At 39.4% G+C, this 13,220-nt stretch overlaps 1 protein-coding gene across 5 annotated transcripts in view; it reads left to right on the plus strand.

The window, feature by feature from the left end:
- Positions 1–13,220, plus strand: part of DLGAP3 (DLG associated protein 3) — a 518,806-nt gene that overhangs the window by 404,374 nt on the left and 101,212 nt on the right. For all 5 annotated transcript variants that reach the window (XM_089688984.1, XM_089688981.1, XM_089688980.1 and 2 more), the window contains one exon: positions 8,273–8,507. In XM_089688984.1, the coding sequence (XP_089545110.1) occupies positions 8,273–8,507 (235 nt within the window). The remainder of the gene's footprint in view (positions 1–8,272; positions 8,508–13,220) is intronic.

Consider the following 13,220-nt stretch of genomic DNA (forward strand, 5'->3'; position numbering starts at 1 on the left):
TTCCGTTTTCGGTAAACAGTAGAATGATGTGCTTTACCGAAAAGCTCTATCTTGGTCTCATCTGTCCACAAGACGTTTTCCCAGAAGGCTTTTGGCTTACTCAAGTACATTTTGGCAAACTGTAGTCTTGCTTTTTTATGTCTCTGTGTCAGCAGTGGGGTCCTCCTGGGTCTCCTGCCATAGCGTTTCATTTCATTTAAATGTCGACGGATAGTTCGCGCTGACACTGATGCTCCCTGAGCCTGCAGGACAGCTTGAATGTCTTTGGAACATGTTTGGGGCTGCTTATCCACCATCCGGACTATTCTGCGTTGCAATCTTTCATCAATTTTCCTCATCCGTCCACGACCAGGGAGATTAGCTACAGTGCCATGGGTTGCAAACTTCTTGATAATGTTGCGCACTGTGGACAAAGGCAAATCTAGTTCTCTGGAGATGGACTTGTAACCTTGAGATTGTTGATATTTTGCCACAATTTTGGTTCTCAGGTCCTCAGACAGTTCTCGTCTCCTCTTTCTGTTGTCCATGCTTAGTGTGGCACAGACAGACACACAATGCAAAGGTTAAGTGAACGTCTCTCCTTTTTATCTGCTTTCAGGTGTGATTTCTATATTGCCCACACCTGTTACTTGCCCCAGGTGAGTTTACAGGAGCATCACATGCTTGTAACATTCTTATTTATCCGCAGTTGTGAAAGGGTGCCAATACTTTTGTCCAGCCCATTTTTGGAGGTTTGTGTGACATTATGTCGAATTTGCTTTCTTTCCTCCCTTTTTTTGTTTTGTCCCAATACACACAAAGGGAATAAACATGTGTATAGCAAAACATGTGTTAATGCAATACGTTTCGTGAGAAATACATGATTTCCTGGAGAAATATCAAGGGTGCCAACAATTTCGGCCATGACTGTATAAGGTATGCAAAAAATAAAAAATCCTGCAATTATCTTTTGTTATTGTTTGTAAATTGCTCTAACTAAACATTTGTAAAGATGCCTTATTTAAGATAAGGGTAACATTTCTATTTAATGTAGGCACCCTGAAATAAGCAGTAGTGTCCCTATGCTAAATTTAGTACCGTTGGGTTGTTGTCAGTCTAGGCCTAAACTGGTAGTTCTGTTTTCATTTGGTTTCTCCCTAAGTTCAGAAGATTTTGCCTGTTGCAGGGAAGCATACCTGGTAATAATGTAATTCAGAAACCTGAGTTATAAATGTTTATATCTTCCTAGCTAACCACTATGGAGATTTATTGCCAGTGGTGCATCCTGGGGAAGGGTATTAATATTTCAGGGAACCTTCTGGATACTCTGTGGCTTCCTGTGCTTTTTTGACCTCCCAGGTCTGCTGCGCGGGGAGTACACATATGCCTTAGAAAGATAAGTGTGGGCCTAAGGTCTGCACTGCCTGGCTAGAGGTATTGCCCAGATGTAGTGAGGCCTAATTCTGGACTGGAGCACCAGGAAGGAAGTTTATCTGCCAGAGAGTGTTCCAAGGAGCTTGGTGAATGCGTGAAGTCTGGTGGCTTGTCCATTGAGTTAGGTGCTGTTACTGCTTACAGTCAAAATACTACAGAGTGCTGGTCTTGCTTAGGGGTCATTTTTCTGTAGGAACCTGCTTTCTTGGTAGAATGTTTTGGAGTCTGTGCCCCAAACCTCTCCACCTAGAGTTTATTAACCTAAATAAAACAGCTGCCTAGAACACTGTGGTTTACATTGTGGTGCAGTGCATTTTGTTGTGATGGCATCCTAAGATTAAAGGTGAAACATAAATGCTAGAATGTTTTGTGTGTATTATTTTTTTTCCCAGTTGTTTTCTCTTTTACTCCATCAAAGCAGCTTTAGTCTTCCTACAGCAGGCAACTGAAAAACCTTCCTTTCACTGATTTGCCACAAAACACTAGGACAGATTTCTAACTAGACGGTAAAAAATTGAGAAATGAAAGCGTGTATGTAATTTAAAGTAATGATAAGAATCTGTACTGCACCAGTTCAGTAAAGGTCTTCTTTGCTTTTTCTTCTGCATCTTCTTAAGCCTCTGTGACAGCAGCATGTATCATTAACTATCCTCACGCTTGCAATGCTGCCCAGTTTGCTAACACACCATTTTGCTGAATCTGTAATGACTAAATTCCACTTCTGCATTTTCACATTATGGAATGAACATTTTTTTTCAAACTGCAGTTTTCAGCATATAGTACATGTATTTAGGTATAATGACATCCAGCCTAGTTTACAGTACAAGCTGTTTGCATGCATATGCATGAAAAATAGAACTTATACAAGTGGACTCAGGTATGTAAATCTCTGTCGAATTTGCTGCAGTTTTTAAACTATAGGTACAGTATATTACACATTATTTATAGGAAGATATATTTTTGCACGCATAAAGCATATTTTGGCATTTTCAGTGCTTGAAAATATTATTACAGCATTTTAGTGTCACCTCCTGTTGTCTGTTTATTCTAAATGAGTAATAAATTGCCTAGTTTTGCTGTATTTTCTTTTAAAGTGTATCAGCCCTTTTTCCTCTCTTACTGCCTTTTTTTGCAGAGCATTTAGTGCTGTGTAACGAGTCTAAATATGGAGCTTTTGTAAGCCTCCTAGAACTGGGTGTTGGAAAAAACCACTACACTGTTGAATTGATTTATGAAAACTGATGCTCCTGTGCATGGTAGCCAATCAGCTTCTAACTTCAACTTGTTCAATTAAGCTTTGACAATAAAACCTGGAAGCTGATTGGTTTCTATGTAGAGCTGTACCAGTATTTCCACTCTCCAGTTTTAGTAAATCAACCCCTGTGTGTGCAATTAAAGCAGCTTTATGGAAAAGCTGGTCACCTTATTTCATGTTCATTCCTGGGTGGTGATGCTAAATTAAATTAATTTAAAAAAGTCATCTCTTTAAATAGAAGAGCAGGATATTGTTTTAAAGTAAGCCTGTCCTGAAAGGAGAAAACTGCCATTTTGAGCTCTTCTGAAAATGCTAGATGCCTGGCCAATATTCTGGCCCAGTGGCCTCACTACTATATTCTATGAGCTGATGACTGAAACTAGTATAGAGCGCAGAAACTGTAAATTAAAGTGATTGTAAATGTTACTATTTTTTTAATAAGAAAACAGGTCTTACTTGCTCTGTGCAATGCAATTGCACAGAGCAACCCCAGACCTGTTTTTCTTGAGTACCACTGGCGCTTCTGGCTACTCCTTTTCACAATATGCCATCATAGCAAGCCACTTACTATTGTTGCACACCTGCATGCTCAATCCAGAGCCACGCTGCTTATCTCCATAGACACAGACAGTGCGGCCCAGCCCAGCCCCCTTTCTTTATCACAGGATTTGACAGTAGCAGGAGCCAATGGCTTAGCAAGGCTTGTAAGAGTGGGGAGAGCATCTACAGACAGGCACAGCACTGAATCGAGTGAGGGCTCAGGTAACTATGGGGGGGGGGGCGGTTGGGATTGTGCATACTGCTACCTAAAAATTTTTTACCTTAACGCCAGAAATGCATTAAGGTGAAAAATATTTAGGTTTTAGAACCACTTTAACATCTAGGATTTACTAATCTTCAAAATTGTTTGAAGTTAGTACTATAGAAAGTACTGAAGTCATAGTCAGTAACTCAAGAAGAACTCAAACTCCTTAGAAGGTGATCAGCAGTGGAAGCCTTCGTATTTCTCTCAGCACAGATTTAATTTAAATTTAGGAGCCTTGAAATATCTAAATGTAATCTATAATCACTTTTACCTTATTTCTCTGCCATGAGAGAAGAATCACAGTATAGATTACATATAACAAAACACAGAAAGATTTTCACAATCACACATTTTTTTCCTTGTTCAGGCTCATTTCATTAAGCCGTATTGAGAAATATTTAGTGGCCACACATGGTGCTCATTTTTTACATTATTCTACATAGGCCCATGTCCATGTGAAGCATGAACATTCCATAAACACGAGGGTGAAATTGATATATTTTCCATACACTATATCATTTTTAAAGGTTGAACCCAATAATATTTCTCGATTTTGATAATGACAAAAATAATCCAACAAAACAATCTATTTATAGATAGATTTCACTTGTCTATCTTTGTACCATATGCTCACTGAAAATTTTGGCAAGAATCTACAGTACATTAAACCTGATGTAATCCATATACTATGTATTAACCAGCAATATGTCCAAAGTATTCAGCTAGCATAAGGAGATACAAAACAGACACATGCACATTCCCATCTTCATTTTCAGTGTCTTGGAAGGCCCCTTTATATCAGTATTAACAATATGACTTCCAGGTCTGATGTTAGAGCTCTGGTGCTTCCCTCTGCAATGCATCCTGCTCTAAAGACTATTGAGAGATAGGGGTGCCAAGGCTCCATCTTAATGACTGAAAACCGTCATTTGACATGCTGGCTTTAAAGGATAAGTTCATTGCTGATGTCATGTAGGTTTCCTGCAGGCCTGTCAGAATATCTGCTTGGCTGTGCGGGATGTATGAGCAAGTATATATACTAAAAGGAAGATTCAATGAACTACCACGACGCTCCACAGCACCATGGTAGTTCATTTAAAACTACAAGCTGAAAGCCGCTAAGGCTGTCAGGACCTGTAGTCCATTCATTCATGGAAGTTCTTGAATGAATGACGTGGCCGCGTGGGTAGAACCCTGCACAGCCGCGCTGTTTTCAAATCTGACAGATAGTACGGGGGAACTTCTCCCTGTACTATCTGTTGAGGGGGGGGCAGTGAGTGGTGGCTTCAGCTATGGGAACATGTTACATGTTCCTAAAGGTGAACTTACCCTTCAGGCTAGTTTCACAAGGTTTCTTGATAGTGTGAGCTGTGAAAATGTGGAACAGACTCCCTCAAGATTTGGTTCTGTACAACTCAGTGGATTGTCAAAAAAGACATATTCTGTGTATCTATTTCTTAGATACACAGAATATGACTGGATACTAATATTTATAGGTAGAGTTGATCCAGGGAATATCTGATTGCCTCTCGGGGGATCAGGAAGGCATTTATTTCCCTGCAGGAGCCAATTGGATCATGCTTTGCTGAGTTTTTTTTTGCCTTCCTCTGGATCAACTATGGGTATAGGATTATAACTTTTTTTTTTTTTTTTTGGTTGACCTGCATGGACTTTTGTCTTTTTTCAGCCAGGCTAACTATGTAACTATGTAACAATCATACGGTGCGGTACACCACATGTGATTCGCACAAGAACCGTATTCCTGTGAACATCACATACGATTTGTGTGCAGTGCGATTTGAGCTATACATTATGTATGGCTCAAATCGCACTGCATCCGCACCAAAAGGGTGCAGGACCCTTTTTTGGGTCCGCACTATAATCAGATCGCATGGGTATTCACACCTATGCGATCCGATTCTGCACATCGCACCGCGTTTTTTGGACTGATTTCGGGGTGTTGTTAATTTAACATACACACCCGCAGCAGTTCGCATGAACAGGGTGCGATCCTGATGCAGTGCGGAATTCGCACAGAAAACACTGCAAATTCTGCACTGCGTCAGTGTGAACCAGGACTTAAGGTCTCCTGGGTCGCCAATGAAAATAAATGAATGCACTGGGCATTTAGCTGCTTGTTACCTACTTACGATATATCACCTAGAATTAGACACTGGACAAGTTTATTTGGCTACTACTTCTGACATCATTGTCCTGAAGCTTCCAATATGCTGTTTTTTGGTCCACGTTATATCTGTATTTTCAAAAAGGACTTCAGGACTTCAGGACAAACTAATTGTAAAATCTCTGTTCAGTCTTCGCTAGATTTAAAAAAACTTTGTAATATGTGGGCAAACCTATATAATCCATTTATTTGTATCAAGTCAGGCAGGCCCTTGCACTACATAGTTTATGTGGGATTTAAAAGAGATTGTATAGTGTATTGTCAGCTGTAGACTAAGATTAATCTTTGTACAGGGCAAGATGTCCTTTCAATTTTTTGTTTCTTAATATGATTGTACGACCAGTGGATAGAAACTTGAAAATAGCTTTCATACTCTCATCTCCAGCCCACATGTTCATTCTGTTCATCTACTTTTTCCAGCTTTCTAAAAAAAAGTATATGTCATAAAGCTTAGACTCCATATACATTTTCTGCTCCCCTATGAATACCTCATGGATGGTGTTCTTTCCAAACAAGTTTTACTGTTCTTACCATTAAAAAAAGAAAAGTAAACATCTGTCTTTTGATGCTGCACCCAGTTGTACTGTTGCTTTGAACACTGGCCTATAGGTGCATTATGCTAACAATGGTTTTAACTGCTGTTTCTGTCCCAGATTTATGTATGTTTATTTACATTCAATGTTCTAAACTCAAAATAAATAGGCATCTGTGCTTTGTTTTTATCACCCTAACTGCACTTAAAAGACAAGTTCACCTTTTACGTACAAAATGCCCTGCTTAGTCCCCCAAACTGTCCTAAGCTGAAACCCCTTGGTCAAGTGCTTGCTTACAGTCGCTTCTCTGATGGCAGTGGCTGCCCATGTTGTTTACATCCAATCTGGAGGAGCTAAGTATGAACCTTGGTGGAGGTAGGTTGGCTGCAGGATAATGATGGGGACTAAGGATTGGGCCTGTTGTTATTTTTTTTCTTAAAGCGACACTAAACTATATACTTGTTCTCCAAATAACCCATACAGATTTACTACCTAATGGCCCTGTAATCTATTTTTCATGACTTTATTACTTACTGTGTTTCTCTGCCTCCTTGTAACTTCCTCTGTGAGCTCTTCTTTGCTCCTCATGTCTGTTTGCTTGGAGTGAGCAGTGCACATTAGGTGCAGTCATGTGCACTGCTCCATGCACACTAGAAATCCCATAGTCCATCTCGGGAGTAAGCTGTGGAGGGTGGCTATACGCCTACATAAAGTGGGACCGTGAAGAATGAACGTAGCCACCCTCTAACAGGAAGTTGGATCACTGCAGCAAAAAAATTTGGAGAGTTGGGGTAGGCTGAGAGCAATAGAAGATACTTTTTGAAGTTAAGAAAATGTACATGAATAGAATATATTTTTTAAACCAGTGTTTTAATATCACCTTAAAGGTGAAAGCCCAGCCCTGTGAGAGAGAATTTTAAGGTATTTAGATGACTATGGCATTATTTAGATGTGTATGGCATTACTGCGCAAATACAACATGATTGAGAATCTTGTTTTTGTAGAGCTTACATATTGTGATCTTCAGTAACAGTAGCTAGTAATAAACTTTAATTTAGTGAAAGAATATACAATAATAACCCAGGTATAACCTTCCAGCTATTGCCCCTCTTCTTGCCATGGTTCTATTGTATTTTGATTGTAGGGTTATTCATTGTACTAGTTTCTTTTTTCCCTCATCCATGTTATATATTTCAGTATTATTGGATGTGCAAAAATATGATTACTTTATTACCTGAAGCAACTTTCATACTCATAAAAACAAGCTTGCAGAACCCTTGTTTGTGAAACTATGAAACAATCATTCAGGTATTATCTCTAGCGTTTAAAGCAATAACTGATATCAAGATCAAAAAATGATTTTCAACAGGTCAGATTACAGGTATTCTTACAATTAACTCTCTTCTAAAAAAAAAAGTGAGATGGTTCTAGTGAAGCTAAATATAGATGGCTTAAAGATATTGTTTTCATTTGATGTTAAAATGGTTCTAAAGATTGTAAAAAAACAAACAAAAAACAAACAAACAAAACATAATATACTTACCTGCTCTGTGCAATGGTTTTACACAGAGCAGCCCTGATCCTCTTATTTTTGGGTGCCCTGCTGGCAGTTCTGACTCCTCCCTCCTGCTTTGTGCCCCCAATGGCAAGTCTCTTGTTATGGGGACACTTGAGCAGGTTCGCTTGCGAGCCGCACTCCTGTGAAAAGACATTGTCCATTCACACACACAGTGTGGCTCGGCACCGCCCCCTGCACTGGTTGTTGTGTGAGCCGATAAGGAGAGAAAGATCCAGGAGAGCCGCTGCTCTAATGCACATCACTGGATTGATTCGGAGCTCAGGTAAGTATAAGGGGGGCTGTGGGGAGAGCTGTACACAGAAGGTTTTTTTACCCTAATGCATTAAGGTAAAAAAACTTCATCTTTTAGGACCACTTTGCCATTATTTACACAATATTCATTATAAAATAATTTCCGGCAACATAAAGATAATGCATTTGTAGGACACTGTGTGCCTTGTGGCAATCAAAACCTGTGGTGAAACGAGAGTTTATGGTGATTCCAGTCTCTTTTACTCTTCAGATTAAGGGTGAGATAAACCACCAATCAGGAGCTACATGTGAATCCGTGTTCAGTGAAGTGGAATCTCATGCCGTAGAAGCCTTGGATCTCCCTGGCTGTTTTCGAATGCGCAGTCACAGCTACCTCCGCGCCATCCAAGCAGGTTGCTCACAGGATGATGATTGCATCTCTGTCTTCTCCATGTCTGGCCCATCAGGACAAACCCTTGCCAGCAGCATCCTTAAGCCCAACACTTGTAAGTGTCCTTTGCATGCACCAATTGATGGTTATGATGATATAAACCTGTAGTGCCAAATGCCACAGTTTGCTTGTGTGTCATTGTTATGTTTCACTACAAATTGTTCAAGTGTTCAGTTTTCATTCTTTATCTGCGTGTTTAGACCTAGTTATATTAAAATCATCCGATTTAATCTCTTCTATATGATCTTACAAGACCTGTAAGTTGCATCAGATAATATATAAAGTTACTGTGCTAGCAACTGGTGTAGTATGCCTGAAAAACCTATTAGTTGGCTATGGCAACTGATCAAGCCACCATGTGGAAATGTTACAACTCTGATGCGTTGTTATGGGCAAGTAAATCATTTTCATTGAAGCCATACTAGCCATCTTCCTTATATATCCCAAGTCTGTTAAATTATGTATTTGATTTGTTTGCCTGTGTTCTTTTGTTCACTCTTATCTGAATATCTATCTAGACAATGGATTTCCATTTTTCTTACACACACTTATCACATAACTGTAATATAGTGACATAAGCAAGCACACGCCACAATGGCTCATGGATTTATATTCTTTCTATCATCTTGCTAGTTCCATTCACCTGTAATGTCAAATGATAATTGGTAACTTGTATGCTGTCATAGTAGATAAGAGATACAGTAACTAGTAGAAGTGGATTATTTTAAAAGGTCGTTTGCTGTTTTTCATGAGTGTTAGTTTCTGCTTTGTATAAAGGAATGTGCTACTTGTCACTCTAGCAGAATGGATGGGCTACCTATAACTGCCTGTTAGCCAGAGATCTGTGTGCTGGTTTTCTCCTTGATCTTGCTTCTTTGTTTATGTCTTGTCTTGCAAAAACTGCAGTGCCACTGTAAAGTAATGTCTATATTACCTTGACGGAAGAATAAAAACAAAACAGTGAAGTGTATGTCTGGGCAAATTAAAAAAAAAAATCAGTAATGCATGCATTATTCCAGGTGTTATCCTTTCTAAGGCCTTGCAAGTACAGAAAATATTTGTTGGTTTGTCAGAAATGCACTCAGCCTCTAATTCCTATTGAATGCTTACAACACACAGTATTTTGGTAGACTTGGTGGTGGTAACCCTGCCCTGTTGGCTTTTGCTAAATTCTTAAACTGTCCTCCAGTTCTGTTCTGTCCAGTAGAAAGATGAATAAGTCCAAGATAACCAGTAGGGCTCCTTAACCCCTTCACGCCTAAGGGTAAAAAAAATCTAAATGCCTAAGCACAATTTTGCAATGTTGACATGTGTTCGTAAAACCATACTTAGCATCACAACTACTTTGTTCATCGAGGTGAAATATACCTTGTTTTTTTTTTCAGGACAGATTGGGCTTTTATTTGGTGGTAAATGGTAATGGATATCTGCTGATTTTTTAATTATCAAAGAAAAACTGGCCCAAAATAGTAAAAAAAAAAATTTTTTTTATTTAGCTGTGTGTTTCTTGTTACTACCATAACCTACCACCAAAGAACAACCCAAAATAAATGCACCAGCTCTTGACGATCACAGCGATACCATATATGTGTATGTTATTTGTTGTTTGTACCCGGAGTACAACCCTGAAACAATAGCGCACATTTTGTTTTTGTTTTAGCTAAAACACACTGACACTGATACCAAATTTTTTTTAAATACTGAACTTTTGACCTTGACCTTTGACCTTGACCCAAACACTTACCCTGGCACTGAACTAGATCAAACCTTGATCTAGATATTTTTTCTTTATTTTATTATTTATTTATTTTTTAATATTTATTTATTTATCTTTTTTTTTTTTTTTACAAACTTTTTTCCCCCTCTATGCCAGGAGTTAGAGAGATACAATGTATCTCTCGCCTCCATTTATAGAGAGAGAAAAAAAAACAAAGGGGCCGGGCTGTACAGTGACTGATCACTGTGATAGCAAATCAGAGGCTATCACAGTGATCATGTGACCCGGAATCGGGAGTCCCGGGTCCCGATCGTTAGAATGGGACCTGGTGTTCACAGTGATACTGCGGTCTTTGAGCTGGGAGTGTGCCATGCGGCACACTCCCATCAGAAAGACAGGTACGCAAATATGCGGCCCCACAGAAAAAAGCCCAGTTCTGTGAGGTCGCATATTTCTGTTCTGTTGGTGTCAAGGGGTTGAGATAACTCAGGAAGTATTTACAAAGCACAGGACAGTTCTGAATTTCTGACAAAATAATTTTTTTTTTCACTTAGTTATAGCTATACACAACATGCTTTCAACATTTCCTCCCTACCATGCCTCCCTCTCACCCCCCCACTAACTCATCCTGCAATAAATTTCAATGTCCTTATTGACAAAAATACTTTTACTCTCCTGAGTCCCATATCCAGATCCCTCTCTGACACAGTTTCTGCCAAAGAGAACCGCTAGCTCAGTGCTGTACTTTAACCCTTGCCAGTTGGCCCCCCAACATTATATCTCCTCTTGACCCTAAGAGGACCAGTCTCCTGCCGAAGTCAATGAGAATAGTACATGTCACTCAAGCAGTGATGTGGAAACCCAGAAGAAGGACCCCAGCATGCCGGAAACAGAGGGGGGAAATACCCAGCGCTGGATGATTAAGTGACTGTACCCTTATGTAAGTGAAAATGAAGATTTAGAGTTATTTCCTTTTCATCCCAGTGATCAGATAGTAGGTGATTGAAGGGGTGGGGTCAGTTATCTCAGAGTTGCACTTTAATTGTTAGAAAAAAACTTCAGTTTTAAAACCCTATCTATTTGGAAAAGCTCCATGTCTCCCTGTTAACCTGTGTAGCTCATCCATATTCTGTTCTGGTGAATACACTTCCTGTAGCCAGTGTTATCTGCTTCAAACCATATACCTGCACTGCCATTTGTAATTACATGTCTTAGGCTTGATTGGGATTTTCGATAAATTGAGTTTGAACTTCATCTTGGAAATGACTTTTGAGCCTGAACCAAATTTCCCTGTCCTATATAAAGGATCTTCCTTGGCCTTCCACTCTGTCTTTGTGAGCTCTTGGTATTCCTGGCAAAATTTTGAAAGGTTTTCGAGAAACATGACCTCAGATGCATTCAGAATCTTACAGTAATGGAAGGTGCACTTTTTGTGTGGCAATATGAGGTGCCCAATTCCATTTTAGAGTTAATTTGGAATAACAAAACTCTAGGAGCTATCTTATTACAATACTTAACGGAATGCTTTAAGGAATAATTCTAGTTATTAGCATGTAATTCATAGTTAATAGCTAGACCATAGTTCCAAGTTGGACCAATGTGACTATGAATATGACATACCTGGCTGATGCTGCTGGAAGCTGAAAATCACTGAATTAGACACCGCTACTTCACTGATCTCCACTTGCTTCTGGGTCCTGTGCTGAGTGGCCAGCCTGATGCCTTATAAATACAGGAGGTTGGTTGCTCAGCATGAGTACCATTTAGAGAATTCTTTGCATTTTCTGTATGAATGCAAAGTGTTCACTGATTAGATGAGGTGACCTCTCCACCTCTTCCAAACAGAGAATGCTTTGCATTCATTCAAAAAATTAAAAGCATTCTCTTAATGGCACCCCTGCTGAGTGGCCAACCTCCTATATTCACAAGGCATCAGGCTGGCCACTCAGCAAGTGGGGATCACTGAAGTAGTGGTGTCTACTTAATTTGGAATTCCAGTCATTTCCTAACTAATGCTAAACCTACCTCCACCCCATTCTAAAGCTATTCTATCTAACCTCTAAAGAAAAGGTCACTATAACTTACCTATACTGAAGCTGCTCTGGTCCAGTCCCAGGCTGACCTTCAATGGTGGCTTCTGTAAGCAGGAGAGGCAGCCAAAAATGGATACCCCATAGTAAGTCTATGGGTGATCTCATCCCCTAGACATTTCCCAGATTTTATAATTTTTTTCTCTCCTGCACAGAAGCCACTGCTGAAGACCAGACCCGAGCGGCTTAGTTATAGGTAAGTATAGTGATCTTTTCTTTTCTTTAGATAGAATAGCTTTATATGGGGGGGGGGGGGTTTGGAATTCCACTTTAAGTGATTTCCCGATTAAAGTAGCATTGGCAAGATGAAACAGTGTAACTATACCTAACATGCCTTAAATTCATCTCGAAGAGAAATTAGATACACTTTCTTTCCTGCAGTACATACAGTATCTGTTGGCATCCCTTTGTTTTAGCCTAGATGACTGCTTTCAGGAAAGCACTTAGGAACACTAGTAGATTGGCAGATTCTTAAGGTCTACTCTACTTCTGTTGCTTCTTCATAATCATTACCTCCATCACCAAAAAGGCTGCCCAGTTTAAACTTTGTTTGTCAGGAACATTGGGTTTTTGGGAAACTTTCAACTGCATTCTTTAGACTCCTTTTACCATACTTCATCAAACCAATTCCATACACTGCTTTTTTGGACTGCAGAATGGAAGCCTTTGACAGTTTCTGTTTATGTGGGTATATCTACAAAAGAATAATTTATGCAGAGAATATAAATTTCAAGTTAAACAGTTACACTGAGTCTGGATGAGTGGCACCACGTATAAGAGAGACCATTTCATGCAGATCATGATTATCTCCAGTACTTGCAGAAGGTTCAGACAATTTTGGTGGGCTTTGTTGTTTGTAGTGTCTTTGGGTGAGATACTAATTCTGAATATCAGGGCACCTGTTTTAATTTTTAGTTTGATTTTAAAGTCTCTTGGTGGTTCATTGTTAAGGAAGTTATCA

This window comes from Staurois parvus, unplaced genomic scaffold, assembly GCF_062004578.1.
Source record: "Staurois parvus isolate SC_StPar_1 unplaced genomic scaffold, SC_StPar_1.0 ptg000464l, whole genome shotgun sequence".
NCBI classification, from domain to species: Eukaryota; Metazoa; Chordata; class Amphibia; order Anura; family Ranidae; genus Staurois; species Staurois parvus.